This window comes from Brienomyrus brachyistius, chromosome 2, assembly GCF_023856365.1.
Source record: "Brienomyrus brachyistius isolate T26 chromosome 2, BBRACH_0.4, whole genome shotgun sequence".
Lineage (NCBI taxonomy): Eukaryota > Metazoa > Chordata > Actinopteri > Osteoglossiformes > Mormyridae > Brienomyrus > Brienomyrus brachyistius.
In genome coordinates, this window is record NC_064534.1 from 49,655,831 (window position 1) to 49,680,299 (window position 24,469).

The 24,469-nt window shown below is 43.7% G+C and overlaps 1 protein-coding gene across 2 annotated transcripts; it reads right to left on the reverse strand.

Annotated features, from left to right (window-relative positions):
* Positions 1-49: 49 nt before the first annotated feature.
* Positions 50-18,955, reverse strand: svopa (SV2 related protein a). 2 transcript variants are annotated; one of them, XM_048985263.1, is made up of 16 exons: positions 18,708-18,955; positions 13,709-13,869; positions 13,346-13,431; positions 12,691-12,789; positions 12,096-12,167; positions 10,503-10,627; positions 8,506-8,569; positions 8,285-8,410; positions 7,481-7,609; positions 3,237-3,310; positions 2,922-2,998; positions 2,593-2,697; positions 2,138-2,249; positions 1,970-2,051; positions 1,516-1,605; positions 50-1,319 (listed from the first exon to the last, which is right to left on the reverse strand). In XM_048985263.1, the coding sequence occupies exons 1-16, from the start codon at positions 18,740-18,742 to the stop codon at positions 1,110-1,112; spliced, it is 1,647 nt and encodes a 548-aa protein (XP_048841220.1). In that variant the 5' UTR covers positions 18,743-18,955; the 3' UTR covers positions 50-1,109. The 2 variants fall into 2 exon arrangements, with proteins under 2 accessions (XP_048841220.1, XP_048841229.1); XM_048985272.1 differs by lacking the exon at positions 50-1,319 and having other exon boundaries at positions 1,467-1,879; positions 18,708-18,954.
* Between the last annotated feature and the right edge of the window lie 5,514 nt (positions 18,956-24,469).

Genomic DNA, 24,469 nt, shown 5'->3' on the forward strand with positions numbered 1-24,469 from the left:
TTTTTACCAAGGCCTTAGCACATGTTCATTCCCTCCTTTTTTCCTCTCCTTTTTAAAACAGAATTTATTGATGTATTTTACACATATACAGCCAGTGTAGTGGCAAGAATCAGTGTGCAGACAGTTGTGTGGCACTAAATCGCAAAGGCCGGCATGAAGGAAGTACAGAGGCGTGCTTAAGTCCTTATTCCCTCAACAAATGCTCAAAGAAATAAAACAAGTGAAGAACATTAACTGCCCCGGGTTGGACGGCAGTGCACAGTTGGCTCTGGTTTATGACGTGAAGCTGAGCTGTAAAACAACGCTGTGAGGGTGACGATTACGGGGAATTAAAAATAGGGCAATAAAATCCAATAACTGTTGAAAAAAGGTGTCTCACATGGACTATGGCCGTCGTCCTTATCTGAAGCAACACACCTGAAAGTCTCAAAGTGTAATGTCTGCGGGGAAAAGACAGTTTTCAGTCAGCGAAGCAGCTTCAGTTCCTCTGGACAGGTCTCTTTCCGGCATTACACTAAATCTGCTCACGCTACACTTTGCACAGACACTGAGAAAATGGAGGCCCCTGGTGGTGCTGATGACATCATCATGCTGATGCAGATTGGCCAGAGAAGACCGCTTTTTTAATATATATTTATGTATATACACTTTTTTTAAACTTTACCTGTTTTGATAGTTACTGGTGTCTAAAAGAAGCACATTTGATGCTATGTGCACCAGTTTGGACAGCTCTGGGACACCTCCCCCACCCCAGTTCAGAATTTGGCTGGTTTAACGTTAAACATTAGCCTCTCCAGCTCCTCTGTTCAGGCACTCCCAAACTCAGCTACCCTTTCCGACCTGGAGACTAAGGAAATATTAGCAATGTTTGGGATTGGCCTCATCATGGCAGCAACAACGGTGAAAGATTGAAAAGAAAAGAAAACTCGGGAGACTCTCACACACTGCAGATGATGTTACTCCTTGCCATACTAGTACCTATGTACACGCTCAAACTGACACCAGTAGGGTATAGGGTTACATCCCTCAAACATAACCTCACCCAGCTGCACCTGATCTTTAGAGTTACCCAGCCTCTGGCAATCCCCCCCTCCCCCCCCCCCCCAAAATCAGTCCTGGGATCCGGAGCTGGATCGTGGAATGCCCTCAGGGCTGTGGGCAGCTCGCCCCATCATCTCCTGACCCCATTCCCGGTGACTGGACTCCTGGAGACCTCGGCCCGTGGTCTCGATGGGCAGGGCGCAGGAGGCCACAGCGGATAACAGGCAGCAGCAGCAGTACACCGAGAGCGTCAGATACACCGATGACTCCAGCATCACCTGGGGAGGGGAGGGGGTCCGTAGTGATTGACTGAGCACGAGGGGGCACTCAGCACACAGGGAAGACAGACAATTTGCAGCTGAGCTCTAATGTGAAACTCTAAATCCCATTTGGGCTTTTACCCACAATAAAACTGATGAAGTGAACAGGGACTGAGTTAGCAACAATAAATGAATGAGATAAATGAGCAACAACCTGTGCAACAAATGGCGTGATGAGAGCGCCAACCCTGGCCATTCCACTGCTGGTTCCCAGCCCTAGTGCCCTGGTAGCAGTAGGGTACACCTGAATATAGAAGGGGATTGTGGATAATGTGGTTGTGTACACAGTACATGTTAATAACAAGCACTTCTTGAGGTATTCGGTGACTGTCAGTCCTATACATGCACATAAGAATACTGTTTTTTGGGGGAAGAAAAGATGACAGGAGAAAGGTCGAGGAATCCAACCATTGGCAACACAGCAAAGGACGCTGAGTTCATTCCTTACCAGTCCTGGCTAATCCCGGCTAAAGCTGTGAATGCTTCTTGTCACACAGACCAAAGGCATGTGTGGCTGGCTGACAGGGAAGGTTTATAATTAATATATACCCAGCTTGGGTGAGATGTATAAGTGAATTGAGGAAGTGCTTGGTGAGTGGTGACTTCACCTCTGGGGTGTAAACATACGCTGCCTGAAATCCTCCAGCGATGAACGCTCTGGCGATGAATATCAAGACCATAAGGGACATCCTGAGGAGAGAAATAAGCAGTTAGGATGTAGCACTGACACTCCAGCTTCAACGACGTGAAGCGCTTTCGGTGGAGGATTAACTCACCGTCCCACGCAGGCGTACAGGGGTAGTATGCACAGGGAGAACACCAGGAAGCAGAGAGCCATGGTTTTCTTCCTCCCGAGCCGATCGATCGCCCACAGGGTTACCAGCAATCCTGTGGGGAGAGACAGGCCACTGAACACCCCCCAAAGCCCCCAAGGGCTTCCAGAGCACTTCCACTCACAAGGCACCCAGACAAACACATTCACTCCCACATATATGTCTCCCTAAACTTCCTTAACTGCACATCACGAATGAATGTGGTTGCTGTAGGTCTCATGGTTCCTCTAATAACTCCACACAAACTGAGAAAGCGGATCCAGAAAATGAATGAATAGATGATTAGCACAGCCATCTATAAAATGACCTTCAATGAAAGTTTTTTTGTCTTTTATGTTCTCATGTATCTGGTACAATGCTTAAAACCAAAATGATAAAGCCCCCTGTTCTGCAGTCACCTGGGAATTCTGACAGGGTGGTCCACAGCAGGTCCTTGTAGTCGTAGAACGTCAGGTACTTACACTCCAGACTACATCTGGGCTCCATCTTGGTACCCTTGGACACTGAGAAGACACACAAAATTCAGTGTTGCCTACAATAAATTGTTGTTGGACTTTTGATAAAAGGCTCTTAGACTTTAACCAGTGGAACGGAACCACTAATCAACTAGAACGTTCATCTTCCCTGTGGAACTTCCCCAGTAGGGTGCTGAAAACTATGTTTGTGGATAGGAACAGGTATGGATAGAACAATGGGCAATCAGAAGAGTAATGGAAGAAGCAGTAACCTCCACAAGCATCTCCTGCTTGGAACAGTTCTGTGGTCAGCAGGACCAGGCCATAATATGAGAAGGCATTAGAGAACCTAGGAGAGATAGACAACATACAGTTCACTGATGACTTAGCAGTAAGAGCAACAATTTTTTCATGCTATACTGTGGACTAATTAGCTCGCTGTAGAACCTATTAGTAATATAGCTTTCATGATGACTTTTTCAAACCTTGCATTATTAATGCTTGCGTCTGTATGCTACAGAGGACATGCACAGCTTTCCACCCAGTTCCCAGGGGTGCTCAGGTCAGGTGACCACTCTCTCACTCACCAGATAAACCATAGCAGGATGGTGGTCCAGCGGAAGTGTGGAGAGAAGAGGTCCTGGATTTTACCGCGGTCCTCCTGAGAACACAACAGTTGCACAGAGATTGGGATTTACTGTAGCAGCATGATCACTACTTCTCTATACCAAGACCTCTTCAGTCTGCCATCATACCATTCATACCATGTTCATACCATGCTAAAGCTGTCAGAGACAGCAGTACCTACCGCGGGAGTTTACTGTTTTAATTACTACTGTGCACATACCACCCAATGCTAAGGCTAACTCAGCTATGGGCTACTTGCACAAAGGTATATGAAGCCAGCAGTACAAATATCTGTGGGTGATACATGTAAGGACCAAATTTAACCATGCTGACTTAAAAGTAATACAGCCCAGATTCATAAGCATGTAGACTGTGTTACTAGGGGAAAAACCATCACCCCACCTGGGCCAGTCAGACCATATATCCCTGTTCTTTTTATCAGTCTACAGGAAATGGCTCCTCCCACAATAAAGACCATCAGAACATGGGCTGAATGCGCCTCCTATTAAAGAACAGGTACAACATATTACCAACTATAAACCCAGAGACACAGCTGTGGACGGGGAGGTTTCATTGGTGGAGGAGCTAAACTGCTTCTTAGCTCGTTTTGAGTTGGAGTCACCAGACTATATTACATACACTTGCCTATAGCAGCCACATCCTTACAGTGGAGAAGCACAAAGTGAGGTGCATGCTGAGGGCAGTAAACCCCAGAAAGGCAGTGGGACCCAATGGTATCACTAGGAAGGTGCTGAAGGACTGCGCAGACCAGCTGGCAGGGGTATTCACAAAGTAAAGATCTTTGTGAAGACCCCTGTAACATGGAGTGAACCTGTCCTTAGCCCAGGCTACTGTCCCACCCTGTCTGAATTCTTCAACCATCATCCCCGTCCCAAAAACAACCCCTATCAGCAACTTGAATGACTTCCATCCAGTGGCTCTCACTCCAGTGATTATGAAGTATATCTATAAACTGTTCAGAAGCCGTATCATCAAAAGTCTTCCATCCACAATCCACCCGCACCAGTTTGCATACAACAGTTTGCCAGAGAACACCATACCCACAGCCCCCTTATAACTGACCAATCTGGAGCAGAAGGGGAGCTATGCCAGACTTCTCTTCATTGATTGGAGCTCTGCCTTCAACACAATCATCCCAGACAGGCTGGTATTCAAATTATATAACCTTGGTATCACACACCCCACTTGCCTCTGGATTAAAAACTGACTGTTCACAGAGAGCCAAAGTAGGCTCACACCTCGCCTCAGCATTCAGCCTCCACACCGGTTACCCACAGGGATGTGTGTTGAGCTCCCTACTGTATACTCTCTATACCCATGACTGGGGGGATAAGAGACCACATATAGGGACGAAGTGGCAAGACCTTTAACATGGTGCAGCAAGAAGAACCTGAACGTGAACACCACAAAACTAAAGAAATCATCGTGGACTTCAGGAGAGACAGATATTTCCCGCAGCCGATGCACCTCAAAAAGAACGAGTTAGCCGAGAAGTCGCTGGTGTTCCAATGAAAGTGTGTTGAATTACTGCATTCCTGTGTGGTTTGCCAGTTTCACTGCAGGAGAACAAAAATTATGCTACAGAGGGTCATTAACTCAGCTCAGACAATCATCGGCTGTTCCCTCCTGTCCCTAGAGGAGCTCTACAGGCCCCTCTGCTACAGAAAAGCCAGCAGCATCCTGAAGGACACATCACATTCAGCACATCACCTATTTGAAATGCTGCCCTCAGGCAGGCGGTATAGACCAATAACAGCTCCTACAAACAGACTGAAAAACAGCACATATCCCAGGGCCTTCACTGTTATAACGAACTGAAATGAATGATCATCCAATCTCTCCCTGTGCAAATCGGTTACTATGTGCAGTATTGCGCCTCCACTTAAATCAATGTCTGTCACATGTACATTACCTCATCTTGATGTACAATATAGTACACTGCAGTGCACTGTAGATACACTATATTGCCAAAAGTATTTTGACACTTGCCTTTACACACACACAAACTAATGACATCCCATTCTTAATACATAGGCTTTAATATGGAGTCGGCCCACCCTTTGCAGCTATAACAGCTTCAACTCTTCTGGGAAGGCTGTCCACAAGGTTTAGGGTTAGGGTTAGGGTTAGTGTGGGTTAGTGTGTTTATGGGAATTCTTGACCATTCTTCCAGGAGAGCATTTGTGAGGCACTGATGTTGGATGAGAAGGCCTGGCTCACAGTCTCCACTCTAATTCCTCCCAAAGGTGTTCTATCGGGTTGAGGGCAGGGCTCTGTGCAGGCCTCAGTGCAGACCAGTCAAATTCTTCCACACCAGACTCGCACATCCATGTCATTATGGACCTTGCTTTGTGCACCGGTGCACAGTCATGTTGGAACAGGAAGAGGCCATCCACAAACTGTTCTCACAAAGTTGGGAGCATGAAATTGTCAAAAATAGCTTACAAAACAGCAGTATTAAGAGTTCCTTTCACTGGAGCTAAGGGGCCAAGCCCAACCCCTGAAAAACAACCCGACACCATAATCCCTCCTCCAACAAACTTTACATTTGGCACAATGCAGTCAGGCAAATACCATCCTCCTAGCAACCAGCAAACCCAGACTCGTCCATCAGACTGCCAGACAGTGAAGCGTGATTCGTCACTCCAGAGAACACATCTCCACTGCACTGAGTCCAGTGGTGGCGTGCTTTACACCACTGCATCCGACGCTTTGCATTGCACTTGATGAAGTAAGGCTTGCATGCAGCTGGTCGGCAATGGAATCCCATTCCATGAAGTACTACATGCTGTTCCTGAGCTAATCTGAAGCCCACACAAAGATTGTAGGTCTGCAGCTATTGATTCTGCATACAGTTGGTGACACTGTGCGCCTCAGCATGTGTTGTTCCCACTCTGTGATTTTGCGTTGCCTACCACTTCATGGCTTAGTTGCTGTTGTCCCCAATTGCTTCTACTTTGTTATAAAACAACTTGATCGTGGAATATTTAGTAGTGAGGAAATTTTTATGAATGGACTTATTGCACAGGTGGCATCCTATCACGGTACTACGCTTGAATTCACTGAGCTCCTGAGAGTAACCCATTCTTTCGTAAATGTTTGTAGAAGCAGTCTGCATGTGTAGGTGCTTGATTTTATACAACTGTGGCTATGGAAGAGATTGGAACACCTGAATTTAATGATTTGGAGGGGTGTCCCAATGCTTTTGACAATATAGTGTAAATATGTACAGTAAACCCTCAGACTGCAAGCATAATTAGTTCTGGAAACGTGCTCGTAATCCAAAACACTCGTATATCAAAGCGAATTTTCCCATTAGAAATAATGGAAACTCAGATGATTCGTTCCACAACTCAAAAATATTCATATCAAAATGATTAATACAAAATATAAAGTAAAAATGCCTAAAATAAATGAACCTGCACAAGAATCATGGATGATGTGAGGGAGACGAGAGAGAGGAGAAGAGGAGGATTATTTTGTAGGACAACTTTCACTATAACTAACGGAATCACTGCTATCTGTTGACTCACTGGAATCTTTTTCTTTTTGTGCGACTTTAACAAGGAACCTATCCAATGGCAGCCGCTTTTGCCTCCTTTTTGATTTTGCAGAAATGTGGACAGTGCATTGTCATTAAATTCATCGATGGCACTGCTACACCCTTATTCGGGTGGGGCTTTTCTATTAAAGTTTGACTATATAAGTGAGGCACACTGACTGAGACCGAGCATGGGAAATGATCATCCACAATCCCGCAGCAAGAGAGAGAGAGAAGAACCATCAGCTTAGTTGTGATCATGTGACGCTCAGCAGACAAAGCGTATACATAATACTTGTATTGAAAGACCTCGCTCGTTTATCAAGTAAAAATTTATTTTAAATTTTTGTTCGTCTTGTAAAACACTCACAAACCAAGTTACTCGCAATCTGAGGTTTGACTGTTTGTTTGTTTGTTTGTTTATTTATTTTTACAGTGCATTTCATTTAGCTTTTTTAGTTCAATTTTTTATCTGCCATTTAAAATCATTTTGCACTGAAAGGGACTGCATCCAATTTCATTGTACTTGTACAATGATAATAAAGATTCTGATTCTGATTCTAATAACGGCCTCCACATAAGATGGCCTTCCTCTTGGCTCCGGAGCATGCCAGTATCCTGTGGAGGTGTGGTGTGCTCTACCTGTCTGGCAACCACAAGCTTCCCCAGGGGCATGGGGGCACCGTTGTCCACAGCGATGCGCTTGAGCGTGGCCAGGGCCTTCTCCTGGCTGCCAGTCAGCACATCATAGCGGGCGCTCTCAGGTAGCCACTGGGACAAACGACACACACACATACACACAGAGGCTAGGTTAAAGAGCATGCCCCAACTTCATTGAGCTTCATTTTATGAGCATTAACCTGGATTAAAAAGATGCAGATGAGATTAAGAAATCGCCCGTTCAGATCCCTATAGATAATCCATTTTTTTGTACCAGAATCACAACTGATCAATCTGTTGTATTGTCTAATCTGTATGGGTGATGCACCAGATCCTTCATCTGAGTTATTTGTCCTGAACTGAAGTCATCTTTCACTTTTAGGACTAAATAGGACACTCAGCCTTCATCCTTTAATGCACACATAATCTAAACGGATTTGATTGCTGCTTTCACAACCAGGAATTACTGACAGACACAGCTGTGCGGTAACATGGAGTGAACAGGTGGTGTTACTGTTTCCAGATTTGTATAGTTTAAAAAGCTTTTAGGATAGGATGGATGGATGGATGGATGGATGGATGGGATCAAAATGGCATTTAATGTGAATCTCATTAGAAAGTCTATGACTGCATCATCAAATTAATGTATGCTTATGAATAACTATGTGTGCAATTAGAATAATGTGTGCAATTAGAAGGAAAATAAAAGCTAATAATGATGTATCAATATGAGCCACCAGCCATGGCTAGAAGTTGGCATCTGCTCCCAGTCCATGTGGTACTTACAAAGCATAGGATGGCGAAGATGATGAGGGGCACCGTAGACAGGGCAAGCAGCCAGCGCCAGCCGAGTGTGGGCATCACCAGGATAGCCAGCAGGACTTCAAACACCGTGCCTAGTGCCCAGAAAATCTGGGATGGGAAGGCGTTGGTACAGAATGAAAGGTCAAAGATCAGGAACAAAATGTAATCATGGTTGTAGCAACCCTCCCCCGACTGAGGAATACCTCGATGAGCAGGATGCAGGTTGCTCTGGATCGCATGGGGAGGAACTCCGCATACAGTGTTACCCTGCAGGAAAGGGCGACACACATCCCACAATGCATCAGTGCCAGATTGGGAGGCCGCCAGCCTGACATCCCGGCTGCCTCAGGAAGCCCACAGCCTGGCTCATCGCCAGAGCGATGCAGTCCTGTGCCGTCACGCGGCCCTCCTGCTGGCGCGTCCGCCGTCCAAAACAACACAATCTGCTGAGCTCTGTACTTTTTCTTGCTCCCGCTTACAAGGCACCGGGAAAATTAGCGTTTGGATCAGCAAGCAGGGTGACAAAATCATCTTCAAACTGGATGGTCTTTTTACAGTGTTAACTGTAATTAAAATTATAGTAACTGCACTCAGTTGAGTGAGTTATTAAAATTTCTTGTTGGGTAGTTCTTTCATACACTTTACAAGTTTATAGCCTGCTTATTGGAATGGACTGTCCATTTCTTAGTTAATAAGATACAGTACTGTGCAAAAGTTTAAGGCAGTCAAAATTTTTTTAAAGCTATTCATCCAGGTAGTAAATGTATACTTGCTCACAAAAAACATAATTTAGCATTAGAACAGATGCAAATTAACAGTAACACAATAAAAATACATAGATCATCACCTAATTGTGCCTGGATCGTTGGAAGAAGCTGCTCTAGGAGGACGTTTTGATACAAACAAACAAATTTATTTTTGTATAGCGCAGTATCACGACATTACATCGTCTCAAAGCGCTTTACAGCATCGTCACCCAAAGCTCCCCAGTGAGTAAGCCAAAGGCGGCAGTGGCAAGGAAAAACTCCCAAGAAGGAAGAAACCTTGGGAGGGACCAGACTCAAAGGGGGAGCCCAACCTCCAGGGGCCGGCAGAGAGAGTGAAATAGGAGAGATGGTTAAGTGCCAAGTCACACTGTCCAAATCATAAGATGTAGAAGATGACACAGGCAGAACCATACTTTATTCATAGCAGTGGTTTTGGGCAGGACTGTGAGATAGCACACTCCCTTGGCTGAGAAGCAACCCCACACATGGACAGTCTCAGGAGGCTTCACTGTTGGCACAGGATACATGGTAGCATTTTCTTCTCTGGACAGTCGATTTTCCAGATGTACCACGCAGTTCGCAGGGGGGCTTCACCAGAGGAAATAACTTTGCACCAATCTTCTGTTGTGCAGTGTTTGTACTTCAGAAGACTGGTGCACATTTATTTCCTCTGGTGAAGCCTCCCTCTGACATCTGCGTACTTCCCAGCATGATGGAGCACCATGTCATAAGGCAGAACAAATAATGAAGTGGCTCAGAGATCATATCATTGAAACTTTGGATCCGTGGCCAGGAAACACCCCAGATCTTGATCCCATTTAGAAGCCCATGGTCAGTCCGCAAAAAGCGGGTGGACAAGCAGAAGTCTACAAATTGCGATCAACTCCGAGGACTAATAAGTCGACCACCATCAGTCAGAATTTGGCTCAGAAGCTGACAGCCAGCATGCCAGTGCGAATGGCAGAAGTTACGAAGAAGGGTCAGTGCTATAAATATTGAGTCTTTGTATAAATTTTGATGTATTTGCCAATAAAAGCCTTTGAAACATAACTGTTTATAATTGTTCTTCAGCATGCCACAGAAAAACGTAAAAAATATCTAAAAATGCTGAAGCAACAAAGTTTGCAAAACAAAATCTGTGTCACTGCCAAAACTTTTGGCCATGACTATACAAACAAGCACACACACATACAGATTTGCAGCTAAAATGTAATTACAATGCTTCGATTAATGAGAGCTAATTACTTTGTCTTTATGCGAATTCCTAAAAAACGAGACACCCCCCACCACCTCAAGGGAGTGATGTCCTGTGACCAATAATTAGAGAATTTGTCGATTAATCCCGTCAGTTACTGTTGTGACACATGATTGGCCTTTGGAAGTACAATGAACAGTGATAAATGATGAGACTGGGTTCAATGGGATGCACTTACGACTGTGGGGCGCCACCAATGCCGAAACCCACAAGGGCCCGGAGGAAGAGGATCCAGCCGTAGACCGGGGCAAAGGCGCTGAGGAGGCCGTAGAATATAGTCCACAGCACGCTCATCTTCAAGCCCTGTCAGGCAAAAACACCATTGACGGACATAAACATGGATGCTAGGAGGAACTATCCACCTCCCACCCAAGTACATGTGCCATGACCACACCCATGAGGGGAGGGTCTCTTTCCTCGATTCACAGCCCTCCATATTGGTTGAGGCTACTGTAATATTTGCCAAGAAACAGATACTGCTATTGTTTTGTTAAGAATTGGTAACCAAGTGCATTTCAGTACATGAGATATTAACCAAGCATTCCAAGTATGGCTGCACGATATATTGTTTCAGCATCGTCATCGCGATGTATGTACATGCAATAGTCACATCGCAGGACGTGCAATGTCAAGTAACGCAAATTAAATTAAGCGGCGTGGACAACGCTTTTGGTGTTTTTGCTAAACTAACAAATGTCACACTGTTCCTATTCTTAAACAATCCACAAAAGTCTGTCTAATATGATTTAGTTCAATTTAAAGGTTTTGGGATACGGAGCCGACATGCAGCTTTGCAGGCACAGCTAACAAACATGTCGATCACAGAACGAAGCACCAATCACAAACATTTTCTTTCTTTTACTTTGGTGATGTAAAAAAGAGAATTTAAGTTTGAGAAACAATGGTCTTTTGTTGATAATAATTGCTTAGCACAAGTTTTATTTACTGCAATGTGTATTTACTTTTAAGTTGTATTTGCCATACGCGGAGCAGGGAAGCAGGTGAAGGGAGTCGGGTAAATGAGGGATTTATTAAGGGATCACACACTCAGGTAACACACAGCAACGTCAAGATGTTAATGACCGGACTGGGGAAATATACTCTAACGCGGACTTAAACACACAACAGCAATGACCCTGACTGGAAACAGCTGGTAACTCGGGGATTCCACACGGGGTAGATGAGGGGGCATGGTACACAAGAGGATCAGCACGATCGGGGGGTGACAGTATTTTACTTTAAGTTATGTTCACTATGGCTATAAAAAAGGTTTAACTGGACAATAAAATGTTCTGTTTGACCTATTTTGTCACTCATTGTCATGTTAACTCCCACATGCGATAAGCCTCCTTAGTTTAATGCTCATGCTCTGTTTAGTACTGATAACTTAATCATTGCATTATATTTGGACAAAATCAGCTCAATCTTTCTGGAATGATTAATTATACCAATAGAGCTACTGAACTAATTAGATTTTTTTAAATCCTAATATCGCAATATATATCGCAGAAAGAATAAATACTGCAATGTGATTTTTTCCCCCAATATCGTGCAGCCCTAATTCCAAGGCAGACACCAAGGGGGTCCGCATGGTCCACAGATCCCGTCCTGGGACTGTGAGCATGCTCACTGACCTCCTTTAACTGATTTTGTGCTGCTGCAACAGCATAAATAATACTAACAACACAGAATCTCATTCATGGTTCTGAGGTTTATTGACCTAAAACCACACCTTTGCGGACCTGCCCACACACCGAATCTCTGCACTCACTGTTTTTCTGCCATACTTGTCCGATAAGTTCCCCCAGAGCGAGGAGCTGATCATCATCCCGATGAACACAACCTGGCCAAGGGCAGAGAGACAAGCGCCTTACACTTCCTGGTCACAAAATTTGCACATTAAAGGCAGCAGTACATGAAGAACCTCACTGGGCCTCATAGATGAGCTTCTTAGTATTGGTGATATTCGGCTCATGTCCTTTGTGTATTAATTACAATGATGCACTAAGCCAGCTGCCTTGACCAATAAAATGCTATAAATACCTACAGGATACATCACTGGGAATAAAAGGTATGAAAAGTAAAAGCTACTGCTTCAGGACTATAGGTCTACCTCATTAATCATTACTCTAACAGCCTAAACTCCTATTTAGCCAAAGTGTGTACAAGTTTTGCAGCATATTAACCACAGTACAAAAGCCCAATCTGGATAAACTAACATAATGACTTCAAAAGACTTATTGAGTGAACTGAAGGCCTAGATGTGCTGTGGATCAGAGGAAAAAAAAAAACACATGTTGCCACCTGCTGGCCGGAGGTAGGAACAGCATTGACTGCAACTGTGTTTGCCACTCTCTATGCCATACCGAAGTCAGCAAAGCCACTTTCCAGCTGGGCAGCCTCCATTCGCAGTGCAGCTGTGGTGCCAGGATGCTGAGGATCATCATCTCCATGGCGTCGGCCATCTAAATACAAGCACGAGAGCAAGCAGTAAAAAACACTTATAATTAATATTTGTTCAACCCATTGATTTGGTTTAATTTTCCTTCCAAATGTGTTTTCTTCTCTTTGTTGTCTTATTTTTTCCCACTCGTTCTTTTGTTTCCTTGATTTTATGTCAAGCTTTTCAAGTTTTACGAAAGAGACTATAATGAACGCTGATTCTACTCGATAAAGGAGACTGAGCTGCATTCAGCCATATTGTACCGTTCCGCATATATTCGTTTTGGTGCTAGAGGAAAAACTAACTATAAATTATGATTGTTGATCGGCGGTGGTTACACCAGAACAACTGCTCATTAGTTCAATTGGATTCAAGTGCAATCAATTAATGAGTCCTGGGGGGACGTGTGCATAAGGCAGTGTACGTCATGCGCTAAAAGCACTGGCAGCTTTGGTTTTTCTTCCATCAGTTAATGAAGCCCCCCCCCCCCCAAACCTCTGTGGTACACTGTGTAATTCCCACACCAGATTCACAGTGAGAATATTGGCCCCCATCTCCATCCCGCCATGCTGTCTCACCCATGACAGCCCAGTGAGAATAGAGAGTTTCCACTGGAACTTCCCAAAACCAATGGCCTCGACTGCATCTTCCACCATGAAGGTGTCTGTGAGGAGAGAGACAGCGAACCGTCATTCCCTCCCTTTCACAAGATCCATTCTGTGCTTTGTGGTGTCAAAACTGAACTTTATGCTAACAGGTTTATTACAAATGACTAATTAGCTAATAGTAGTGAGAGGCTGTTTAACAGAGGTCTAATTTGCACTGTAATAGTTCTTTATACAGTAGGTACAGAAATTTCCAGAAAATTTCAACAGCAATGTTCCTCTAGAGATACAATATTATGCAATGGATTGAACCATTGCTGAAGGGCGGGGAACTACCATCAGTGGGGTTGGCGAACTCCCGGGGTACGGCAGTGGTGTCTCCCAGCTCTACGGACTCCAGGTTGGTACGCACACCCTCAAACTGGACCTCGTGCTCCCGGCCGCCCCCCTCATCTTCTGAACGTGCACTCTCTCCAGTGCGACGGAATTTGACCACCCTGAGGGGCAGGAACAACACATCTCTTAGCCTTGACTGTAGTTCCTTCCATACAGGAAGACGTTACATACCATGAATTTAACAGGAGATCTGGAAGAAGGTCAAGGTCAAAGTCACCTTCGGGAGTGAAATACAGTGACTCACTGTCCTCTTTGAAGGAGTTGGGTAGAACACTGCTTTGTGATACCAGAAAACATTGGCCAACACCCTAGTAATTTCTGCTCAGCGTAAGTATATCCACGCCCTTCCTCTGGTACAAAAATGTAGCCAGTGTTGTTTCATGGTGCCTGAAAATTCAATAGCACAGAAATAGCTGACATTTCAGTGAAGAGGAAAATGTAGTAATTGAATACAAAACAAGCCTTGCTTTTATTTTCCAACCTTGTATCTTTAAGGAGCCAGTTTACCTCAAGGAAACTGACCTGTGATGATTGGTTGTTGTGAAAACTAAGTTTGGTTTATGAGAGAGAACTCTTGTTGCCTAAGTGATATGTCAGGTTCATGCCCCACTGTCGTAAACCAGTTGGGGAAGATAGTATACAGGATAGAAATATGGATCTCAAGTAGCTTTTTACAAGCATCAGAGAAGTAAATTCAGCCCTGTCTCTGCATACAGAACCTCACTCTGTCTGTGTACAAAACAGATGGGTCACATTTTTTAAAGCTAGTTTACCAGAACATAACTGATAAGACTCCTAACTAGCACAACAGAAGGTTGCAAACATTTTCAGACCTGCACACCCAGCCTGCAGACCCCAGCCTGCACACTCCAACCAGCACACCCCAGCTTATACACTCCAGACAGAACACCTCCATATGGCCAGGCCTACTGCTGTCGGCCCTTACCTCTTCGGCTTGCAAGCTTCTCAGGACTGACAGAACTTTGGCAGCTGACTGCCAGGTATGTAGCTGAGGTAGCTAAGAAGGACTCACAGTGGATCTCTAGAGACAGAGCTGAGGGACTAACGAAGATCATGTGATCAGTAAAACACAGAACTGAACCAAAAACTAGGGAAAAAAAACATGTTGGAAACCAAATAAATCTAACGAATCCAAATAGCAGAATTCTTAAAACTAGGAGGCGAAACCAAGACAACAGATCATCAAGAAAAGGAAAAACCAAACCTTACATTAGCATACGGTTAACACGGGTTTAAATGCGTTAATTGTGAGTATGGGTAACTATATACTGAAATAATACAGAAGTGGGTGTGGTCATGGGGAACAACTATTCCTGTGATTGGTAACTAGTCATTCTGATACTGGACTAACTGAGCTAGCAAGCACAGATTCAGATATTAGAATGATTTCTGTGCTTTGTTTGGAAACATATTGAAAAACAACATCTGTACATGCAGTACAGGCAGCCTCTCTAGCCAAAGTGCAAAAAAGGTGACAAAAAGCACAAACAGTGTAACGTATCACAAGCATATTCCTCACTCTCTCAGAAATGGAGTTTTGGCGAGTTTTTACCTGAAACAACAATTCACTGAGTGTTTCATAGCACAGTGTCTCCACTTCATGCACCATTGCAAGTAAAATATGTTAAATATCAGATAACTTTATGTAGTAAAGTTGAGAGTTCCACTTGAGATTATGTTAATATTATCTATGGCACCTCAAAAAAAGATTTAAAAGGGAAGAGTAAACCTTCTTCAATGCAAAGTAATATAATTACCACAAATCCCTTTCCTAAGCTACCTGCCAGCCCAACATACAATTATTACTAGTATTCATGACAAATTAAGAATGGGGGGGAAATCACACATTTCTAGATTCATTGATCGCACAATAAATTCCTTTAGGAGCTACCAGGGTTCTTGGATAACCATTAAACCAGAGCTAAACATCTTGACAGTCATATCTTATTTTTATAAAGAAAACATAAATAACTTTAGTAGAAAAGGCGTTTAGGGGAACCCAACCTTGTATGTAATCCATCCATTTTCTGTAAGTGATTGTCTTATTCAGGGTCACGGAGGGTCTGGAACCTATCCCAGAGGGCTAAAAGGCAGGGGACAACCCAGGACGGGAGCACCAACACATCACACTGCTCACTCACACCCCATTCCCTCACACATGCACACCTATGGGCAATTTGGTAACTCTAATTAGCCTCAACGGGTCTTTGGACTATCAGGGGAAACTGGAGAAACCCGGAGAAACCCCAGAACCACACGGGGAGAACATGCAAACTCCACACACACGGAACCCAGAAGTGTGAAGCAACATTGCTAAATACTGCAACACCGCGCCACCCCTTGTATGTAATCTTCCTTTGCAATTTCAGTATGGTTAAGATCAAACAATGACTTTGTATTCACAGTCACTCCTCTCAGAGGCTCACAGACCGGCGCTGGTCTCACCAGAGATGAGAGCATGTCTGAAAAGCGAGCGAGGACAACAAGGCTGTGGGTGTGTAATGTGCCTCACCTCCCTGATAATGTACGTCCAAATGACGTCTTAATTACTACATTCAGAGTGTTAAATTCGGGGGGTGTTCAGTCGATAGCTAAACACAGCTGCAATCTAACAAAGAAATCCTGTAAATAACCGAAGCTTACTTTGGTAAAGCATTTCATGAAGCAAATATTTGGGGCACTTATCCCGAGGCAGCTGTATTGGTAGAAATAAATCCCAGATTTAACATAAACTGCAGCCATGATGAGAATACACATCTCCTTTGTGAAATATCGTACTTAACTCTGAGATGGACTATAAGTACTCTGAAATTATTTAGCAGGCGACAGCGGTGTTTGTTAAAATATATGTAAAGGTTTTATCCTAAAGAATGAGGAATAAGGAATCCAGAAAGCAATTTCTGAACTGCCATTTTCTCGTGAAATGAGTCCAGGCAGAGCCAGATTGGCCAGAAAATGACTCTCAGACATGGTGATGAGAAAATGTGCTGCATCCTTTAGGTCCAGGGCACCTTCACAGTTTTCCCTGTGACTCTTATTTGGTTTTCTTGTCATACGGTGGCCAGGCTGACTGCCAAGCAATTGCACTATAGGAGGGACAACATTTCCTGTTAAAGAACTGCCAAGGTACATACGCCTTTGGGGACTCCGCAGAAAGTGGTGCCACCCTTTCATGCAGAAGTGAAAGTGGGTAAATTTCCTCCCAAAAGAACTTAACTTGTATGTTTGATCCCTTATATGATGCTCCAAGCAAATTATTTTCATTTTTCTACTTCTACTAACATTTCATACAGGCAGTTTACCATGCTCTGTTAAAGGTGCTTTGAGCTTAATATAGCGAATTCACTATAGAAGAATTAGTAACATGGACTTGAGGGGGCACAAATAATGTAGCAGTACACTGTCGATGTACTAATTAATGAAAAAAGTGTTCGTTCATCATTAATCAATCATAACGGTTCATGTTTTTTTCATGCAGTTACTATATTTGTTCGTGATTTGTACTTGAGTAGTAACTGAGTTACTAAGTTATTTGAGCCCCTCAAGTAACGTGTTACCGGAAAATTTTAGTCGTGATCATTAAGTCAAATCCTAACATTTATGCACACAATGACAATTTTCATCCATCCATCCACTGTCCAAACCGCTTATCCTACTGAGTCGCGGGGGGTCCGGAGCCTATCCCGGAAGCAATGGGCACGAGGCAGGGAACAACCCAGGATGGGGGGCCAGCCCATCGCAGGGCACACTCACACACCATCCACTCACACATGCACACCTATGGGCAATTTAGCAACTCCAATTAGCCTCAGCATGTTTTTGGACTGTGGGGGGAAACCGGAGCACCCGGAGGAAACACAATGACAATTTTCTTTATCTAAATGATTATGCGCACCCCTATCTCTGTATCGTCTCACTTTCTGAAAGAAAAAGCAAGTCTTTCCATTAAAGATCGCAGAATGTAAACAGAACCGTAACGGGAAAACTGGAGGTCATTTTCATTGTCACCACTGGGGTCAGGAAATATTTTTGTTGAGACTACTATGTCGTTTTTAATAAGGCTCATATACGGAATAAAGTCAATATACTTTTGTAAGCATTTCCTTTATTTTACAACTTTATTTTATGCTTGTATTATTTAGTAAATCCCATAGAATCACCCATCGATTGTTTAGTTGTTTACATGGGAATTCAAATGGATTATTCGTTTTACTTTGCAGCAAAAATCAGAAAGTATCATAATGATCCATCTGTCCACAGCCCGTTATCTGGTGCACTTGAAGAGCCCACGAAGAGAGCAGACGAACCTGTACGCATGAGTCATCTGTGGTGAAGTGAAGAACACTAAGGAGTCTATAGGTTTCCGGCATTTGGGTTTCAGCTGCTACGGCAGGTACAAGTACAACATGAATGAGCCTGCGTGGGTGAAACTGACTGCTAGATGATATAATCAACAAAAGTGAAATCGATGAAAGTAAGAGCAGAAGCTTCTGCAGCATTTACAGGATAACTAAACAAGTAACGGAGTTTGAATGATTTTTCCGTATATGCAGATCTTGCAATTGTACGAAAGATGCAACAAAAATGTCCAAAACGCAAATTAACCTTTTAAACTTGATGGATAAATACACCCAAAACAATGGGTAAACGATAACACATTACTAGACGCCCTCTCAAGGAATCGGTTTAAATGATCCCATAATATTTTCATTTCAAACAACACTCTTTTTGGTCGTATATTAAAGGCATTTCAGAAATGTTACTCCTAGCATGAACAATCAGGCAAAACAAAGGAGGCGTATATAGATAGCATGAACACAGGGAACAGGAAAGCAAGCAGTGCGTTTGGTGAAAGGGGGGCCCGATTAAAATAATGAGAAATTACGGTTGCATGCAATGGGCGCTTTTGAGGACTTACGGAAGCTGTCTCAGCTGGAACAGATCATCGTCCATTGTGGCACTGTGTGGTTGTTTGTGCGGCTTTTTCCGGGGCTTTGTCTCATTGCCGTTACATTGTTGCCAAAGAGAGCGACGTTTTCAGCACCACGGGCTTGCAGACAGCGACTGGCTGCGATTGTCAATGGAGATCGGGGCGGCAGAGGGGCGGCGTTAGCAGTTCTGCTTCCCGTGTCGTGTCTCTGGCGACGGCAGTCAGCGGCGATCCCGACCGCGGAGGGGTCACAGCCGTCACAGCGTTTAATTGCGATGAATCCCGCCTATCCTTATTTACCCTGAGGCTGGTTTCATACATGACCTATGCGAACAGACGCACCACGTAATGCATCATGCAGAAATTAATTTACAAGCGACTGTGATTAACAGATTTTTCTATTATACATTCATATTAATATTAATAAAGCGAATGTTTTCTCAACAGTGCACAGCCATGCGAAAATAAAACGTGCATGAGCTGAAACTGAAGCAAAGGACAGCAAGACCTGGTAAAGCAGATTTAGGCACTGTGTTCTGAAAACTATATATATATATATATATATAAACACTATATATGTGAATTCCATGCTGTATAGGTATATGCCACATAACCACATGAACAGTATATTATATAAATTATTAATTTATATTATATAAATTATGCCCACCAGATTGCGAATACATTATCACATTACACAAATACATTAATCTTTTGAAAATAGGTGTCATGTAGACCTAAATGGTGCTTAGTTTGGTTCAGTTGTGTTCTGTTTACTGGTAATGACCCTGTGGAAGCCAACCAACACACTGAGTGTTTAGCTAGATTACATAAGGCAGATCGTGTTACGCATATTATGATCTAAGGGCTCTGGTGTACATGCTCCCTGAGGTTGAAAGACATGCTCTCTTCCTCTCTATCTCTCTCTCGCATTCTGTTTTCCTGACACTCACAGACAGTCACCACTTTGTCATGCCAGACCAGAGGGATAAAATTCCAGAAATCTGAGTCAGGATTGTACTGGCTTTATCGGAGACGCATGAAAGTTGGTAAGATATCTGTTGTCGGCAAAAGAAATTGTACAATTTGACAAAACAAAACATGTATTCAGTGGTCAGAATTGAAATATAATGGAAATTCATCTGTAATTAAAAGGCTCTCCAGTTAGACCATATTATGGTATTATGAAATGAATGCTCCCGGTTCAGTAAATAAACTCCAACAAATAAACATTTTAGATACAGATTGAAAGCCTGATTTGCCAATAATACTAATCTTTGTCAAAAAGGGAAAAAGTCAAGTAAAAAGAAAACTGTGGCCGAAAATATTGCACTTTTTGCAAATAGCTCACAATTTTCTCTGAAAACAAGTTGAAATTGATCTAAGTATTTGGACTCCACAATTTCATATTTCCCATGCAAACCTGACCAGGATAAGTGCTTAGAAGATGGATGAATAGAATCCTGCATTTCTGTCATTACATGCGGAACAGAGGAAGTGGGAACAGAGGCAGCGGGTAAATAAAAAGAGTTTTATTACACTAAGGAGAGCCAAACTGAAAAGAAACAGGGTCACTGTAGATTAAAACTGGGGAAGCGGGAAAAGACAGGATAGGAGCAACATTGGATAGTAATACTAATGACTATTACAGTAAAGACAGGACTGGGAAGCACAAATGAAGATGAGAGGCAAATAGGAGACAGTTGGGGATGATTAACACAGTGGCAGAAAGGAGAGGCGAGGTAGGCAGGAATGTGCGTGGCAGGCAGTTATGTGTGTGGCAGGCAGGAATGTGTGTGGCAGGCAGGAATGTGTGTGGCAGGCAGTAATGTGTGTGGCAGGCAGTAATGTGTGTGGCAGGCAGTTATGTGTGTGGCAGGCAGAAATGTGTGTGGCAGGCAGTTATGTGTGTGGCAGGCAGGAATGTGTGTGGCAGGCAGGACGGGCAAAATGTGACCATTTCTCCATCAATACTGAATCTGATAAAGTAGTTAATGTATCCTTTTAAACTAAAAAACAACAAAAAAAAAATTATTAATACAATTATTGACATGCTGGACCTAATATTTGGTGTCACAGTAAATGTTTGGGATAACTAAAATCAGGCATTTCTATAGCAGCCAATGAGTTTCCTGCTTCTCTATCCTGGAAGTTTAGCTAATCTTTACTGTGCAAACTGCTCTACTTAATTTTATATTTCTATATACACAGAGGTGGTGTGCTTCACCGGAGGCTTAAATTTGGTCTCATACATCCAAAGAACATTCGCCCAGAGGGTGTTTTCCAAGGTCAGGTGTGTTTTGGTGAAATGCAGACAGGCTTTCCTATGCCTCTCACCCAGAAGTGTGGTCCTCCTCAGTCTCTTACCACAGTGTTTCCCAACCCGGTCCTTGGGGATCGCCAAGCGATCCATGTTTTTGCTCCCTCCCAGCTTCCTGCCAGACAGTCCACAGTTGGAGATGGGTAGTGTAGGTTAAAACTATTGTAACTTATGTCTGAAGGTCAACTTGAATCTCCATGGTAGTTCATTGAAGTCTTTTTTCTACCATGTAGACAATTATTCTTTGATCATGTTTGTTCTTGCAGTAATTTGCAAGGAACTTGGCTATGGTTCTGTTCCTCCATAACCTCACAGACAGTGGAAACAGAGACTGACTCTCCGGAGTTGGCTTCATAGCCCTGAGATTGTCCATGGTAAATTATTTGAAGGAATTGCATGGGTGCCAGTACTTTGGACACAACTGTAAATATATGAGAGAAATCCATCTGCGTTTTAAATGATTCCATCCGTCCAGTTCAGTTTTGCAGAGATTTCATTTATTGTGCATTTTAAACTGTTAACTGCAGTTGTCACTGTAATGTAATAATGGCATATAAGTAAGGAAGACAATTTTAATTTTTAGGTTCACGTAGACTTCTTGGTTGAGGTTTCTCCTTTGTTTTTGGGGTATAAAAGAAAGTCTGTATGTAATCTGAAAAATTAACCAAATGAAGGAATACCGTTTTAATGTGACTGAGGTTGCTATTTGTAAGAGGCTCCACATCACACTTTCAGTAGTAAACCATTTAAAAAAATAAAACAAATCACAATAAAACATTAATGCAGCTAGGCAGAGCTTACAATGAATGCCCAGGTATAAATATGAGAATTATTGTTATTCTAAAGTAAATAATAAATATGACTACATGACAGATGTCCTGATGTCTCTTCCCTGGCATCCCACTCACCTTAGACTGAGCTAAAAGATTCTTTTGCTTATTTGTAAGATATTGAAAGGTCAGAGCCCTGCTTATCCAGCTGAGCTGATTAATATGTATAAGCCAATAGGATGCAGACCTTCTTGTAAGCTCCACAATAAAGAAAAAACTCCTGGCTGTGAAGCCTGGAGTAATTATAAAGAATGTTTCCCTTTAGTCTCAGTATTTAAGTGTAAAATGAATATTGTAAGATGGGGGAGGGTGGATAGTAATATCTTAGGGATGGTACTTTGCTCCGTGTAATCAGAAAGATTACTGGTTCAAACCATAGTTGGCACCTTGATTTCACAATTGGGTCTTTGAGGAAGGTACATGACCCCAAATTCTCCAGGGACTGTGATGGCTGCCCTGCCAGCCACACACCCATCAAAGTAATACCTACACATTCTTTACCCAGTTCATTTTCATTTCTGTAGGTATTAATTCTTTTAGGTTTGTTTCTTTTGCAGTACAGTCAGGTCAGGTCAAGTCAGGCAGCAGACACCCACCAAATGAGAAAACACCTCAGGAGGTTGGCAACCCCCCTGGTCGGCACGCAGTCCAGTCCCACCCTCCAGAAATGGCCCCTTATCTGCCAGAGCCAGGTGTTACATGGGCATCCCTTTGGCCTGTCCAACCACTGGGATCCTCAGCGATGAGAAGCTTGCGAGCCAGATCACCCTCAGGGAATCGCACCACATGGCCATAGTGCCGTAACTGACACTCCCTCACAATGCAAGTAATGTGCCTCATTTGGGATTCCCTGAGCAACCACCTAGCAGTACCCAAGGATTCTTCGAAGAGACACAATACTGAAGGAGTCCAGTTTTTGTCTCAGGTCACTGGATAGCATCCATGTCTCGTAGCCACATGGCAAAACAAGGAGCACCAGGACTCTAAAGACTTGGACCTTGGATCCTCTTACGAAGATATCAGGAATGGTTCACACCCCTTCCCAGTGACCTCTTGACCCCCCATGCTCTCCCAATCCGTCTACTGACTTCATAGAAAGTTTCACCAGAGACATCAATGTTGCTGCCGAGATAAGTGAACCTCTCAACACGGTCAGCATTCTCTTCACAGACAGATACACTGTTGATAGCTGTGCCCAACACCTCATTAAAGACCTGAATCTTGTTTTTGATACAGGACACATGCAAACCCAGACACTCAGATTCCCCACTCAGTCTCTCAAGAGCACAAGATCGGTGAATCTTTCTTCACTAACAGATACCCCACAGCCGCTGGATCCCACGACTCTGCCCAACACCCAGTCCATGCAAGCATTGAACAAATTGGAACAAGAACACACCCCTGACAAATTCCAGAATCAACAGGAAAGAAGACAGAGGTTCTGCTTCCACTCTGCACAGCACTCACAGTACTGGTGTAGAGGCCGGTCATGATGTCTAACAACTTTGGGGCAATCTTGTGAAGTCTCAGCATGTCCCAAAGGGCAACTCGATCAACTGAGTCGAACGTTTTACAAAGATTGACAACAACTGCAAAGAAATTTGCCCAATGTTTGCGTTTCCGCTCGATGAGAATCCTCAGTGCCGGAATGCTGTCAATGCTAGACTTCTTAGGCTTAAAACCAGACTGTTCTGGTCACTGGTAGGCGAGCAAATGATCATGGATCCTACTGAGGATGACCCTAGCAAGGACCATACCTGGCATTTAGAGCTGTGTTATTCCCGTGGAGTTGCTGCAATCCAGGCGATCACCCTTCCCTTTCCAAACAGGGACAACAAGTCCCATCTACCAAGTCAGTTGACTGGAAACAAAGATTGTTTGCTGTGCCAGGAGGACAGCCTTACCACCGGCCTAGAGATATTTACCTGGACAACAGAGTTACCTGTGACCTTCCCTACCCTCAACCGGGCACTTCTATAGGCCCTGCAGTTCTGTAGGAGCCTCCAGGGTCTGTCCATATGGATGTGATTCATCTCTTGCACCGCACCACCAGAATTGCAGTACTAAGTCCAACAATGGGGTTCAGGATCCAGTGACCCGCAGCCCCCGGCATTTTGCAAAGTCAAGTAACATGGATCCACTTTCACCACGATCGACAGATGTGTGGGGACCGAAACAATCCTCAGAGCCAGCCCTGTCATTTCAGTGGTCCCGTGACCAGAGGAGGGTCACCTTGTAGGCACCCATCAACCACCAAGAAAAGTTGCAAATAAAATGTCTCCCTCATTGAGACATTACTCACCACAGTTGGAGTATACACTGAAACAACAGACAAGACACCCAGAGAGTGCTGTTACACTGACACCATCAGGAGGAGCCAATCTGCCACACCAACACCTACTTCATGAGTATGACAGCCATCAGAGCAAGCAGACCAATAATAGGTGTACCCGCCTACTGAAATTTGACCACTTCCAAATCTGTGTACCTTAGAGAGTGTTGCCACTGAAATGTGGAGTTTTTGAAGCTCCTCCAACAGCAGAGGAAGATGGTCATCATGGATGAGCCACCTGAAATTAACACCCCCACCTCAGCACCAT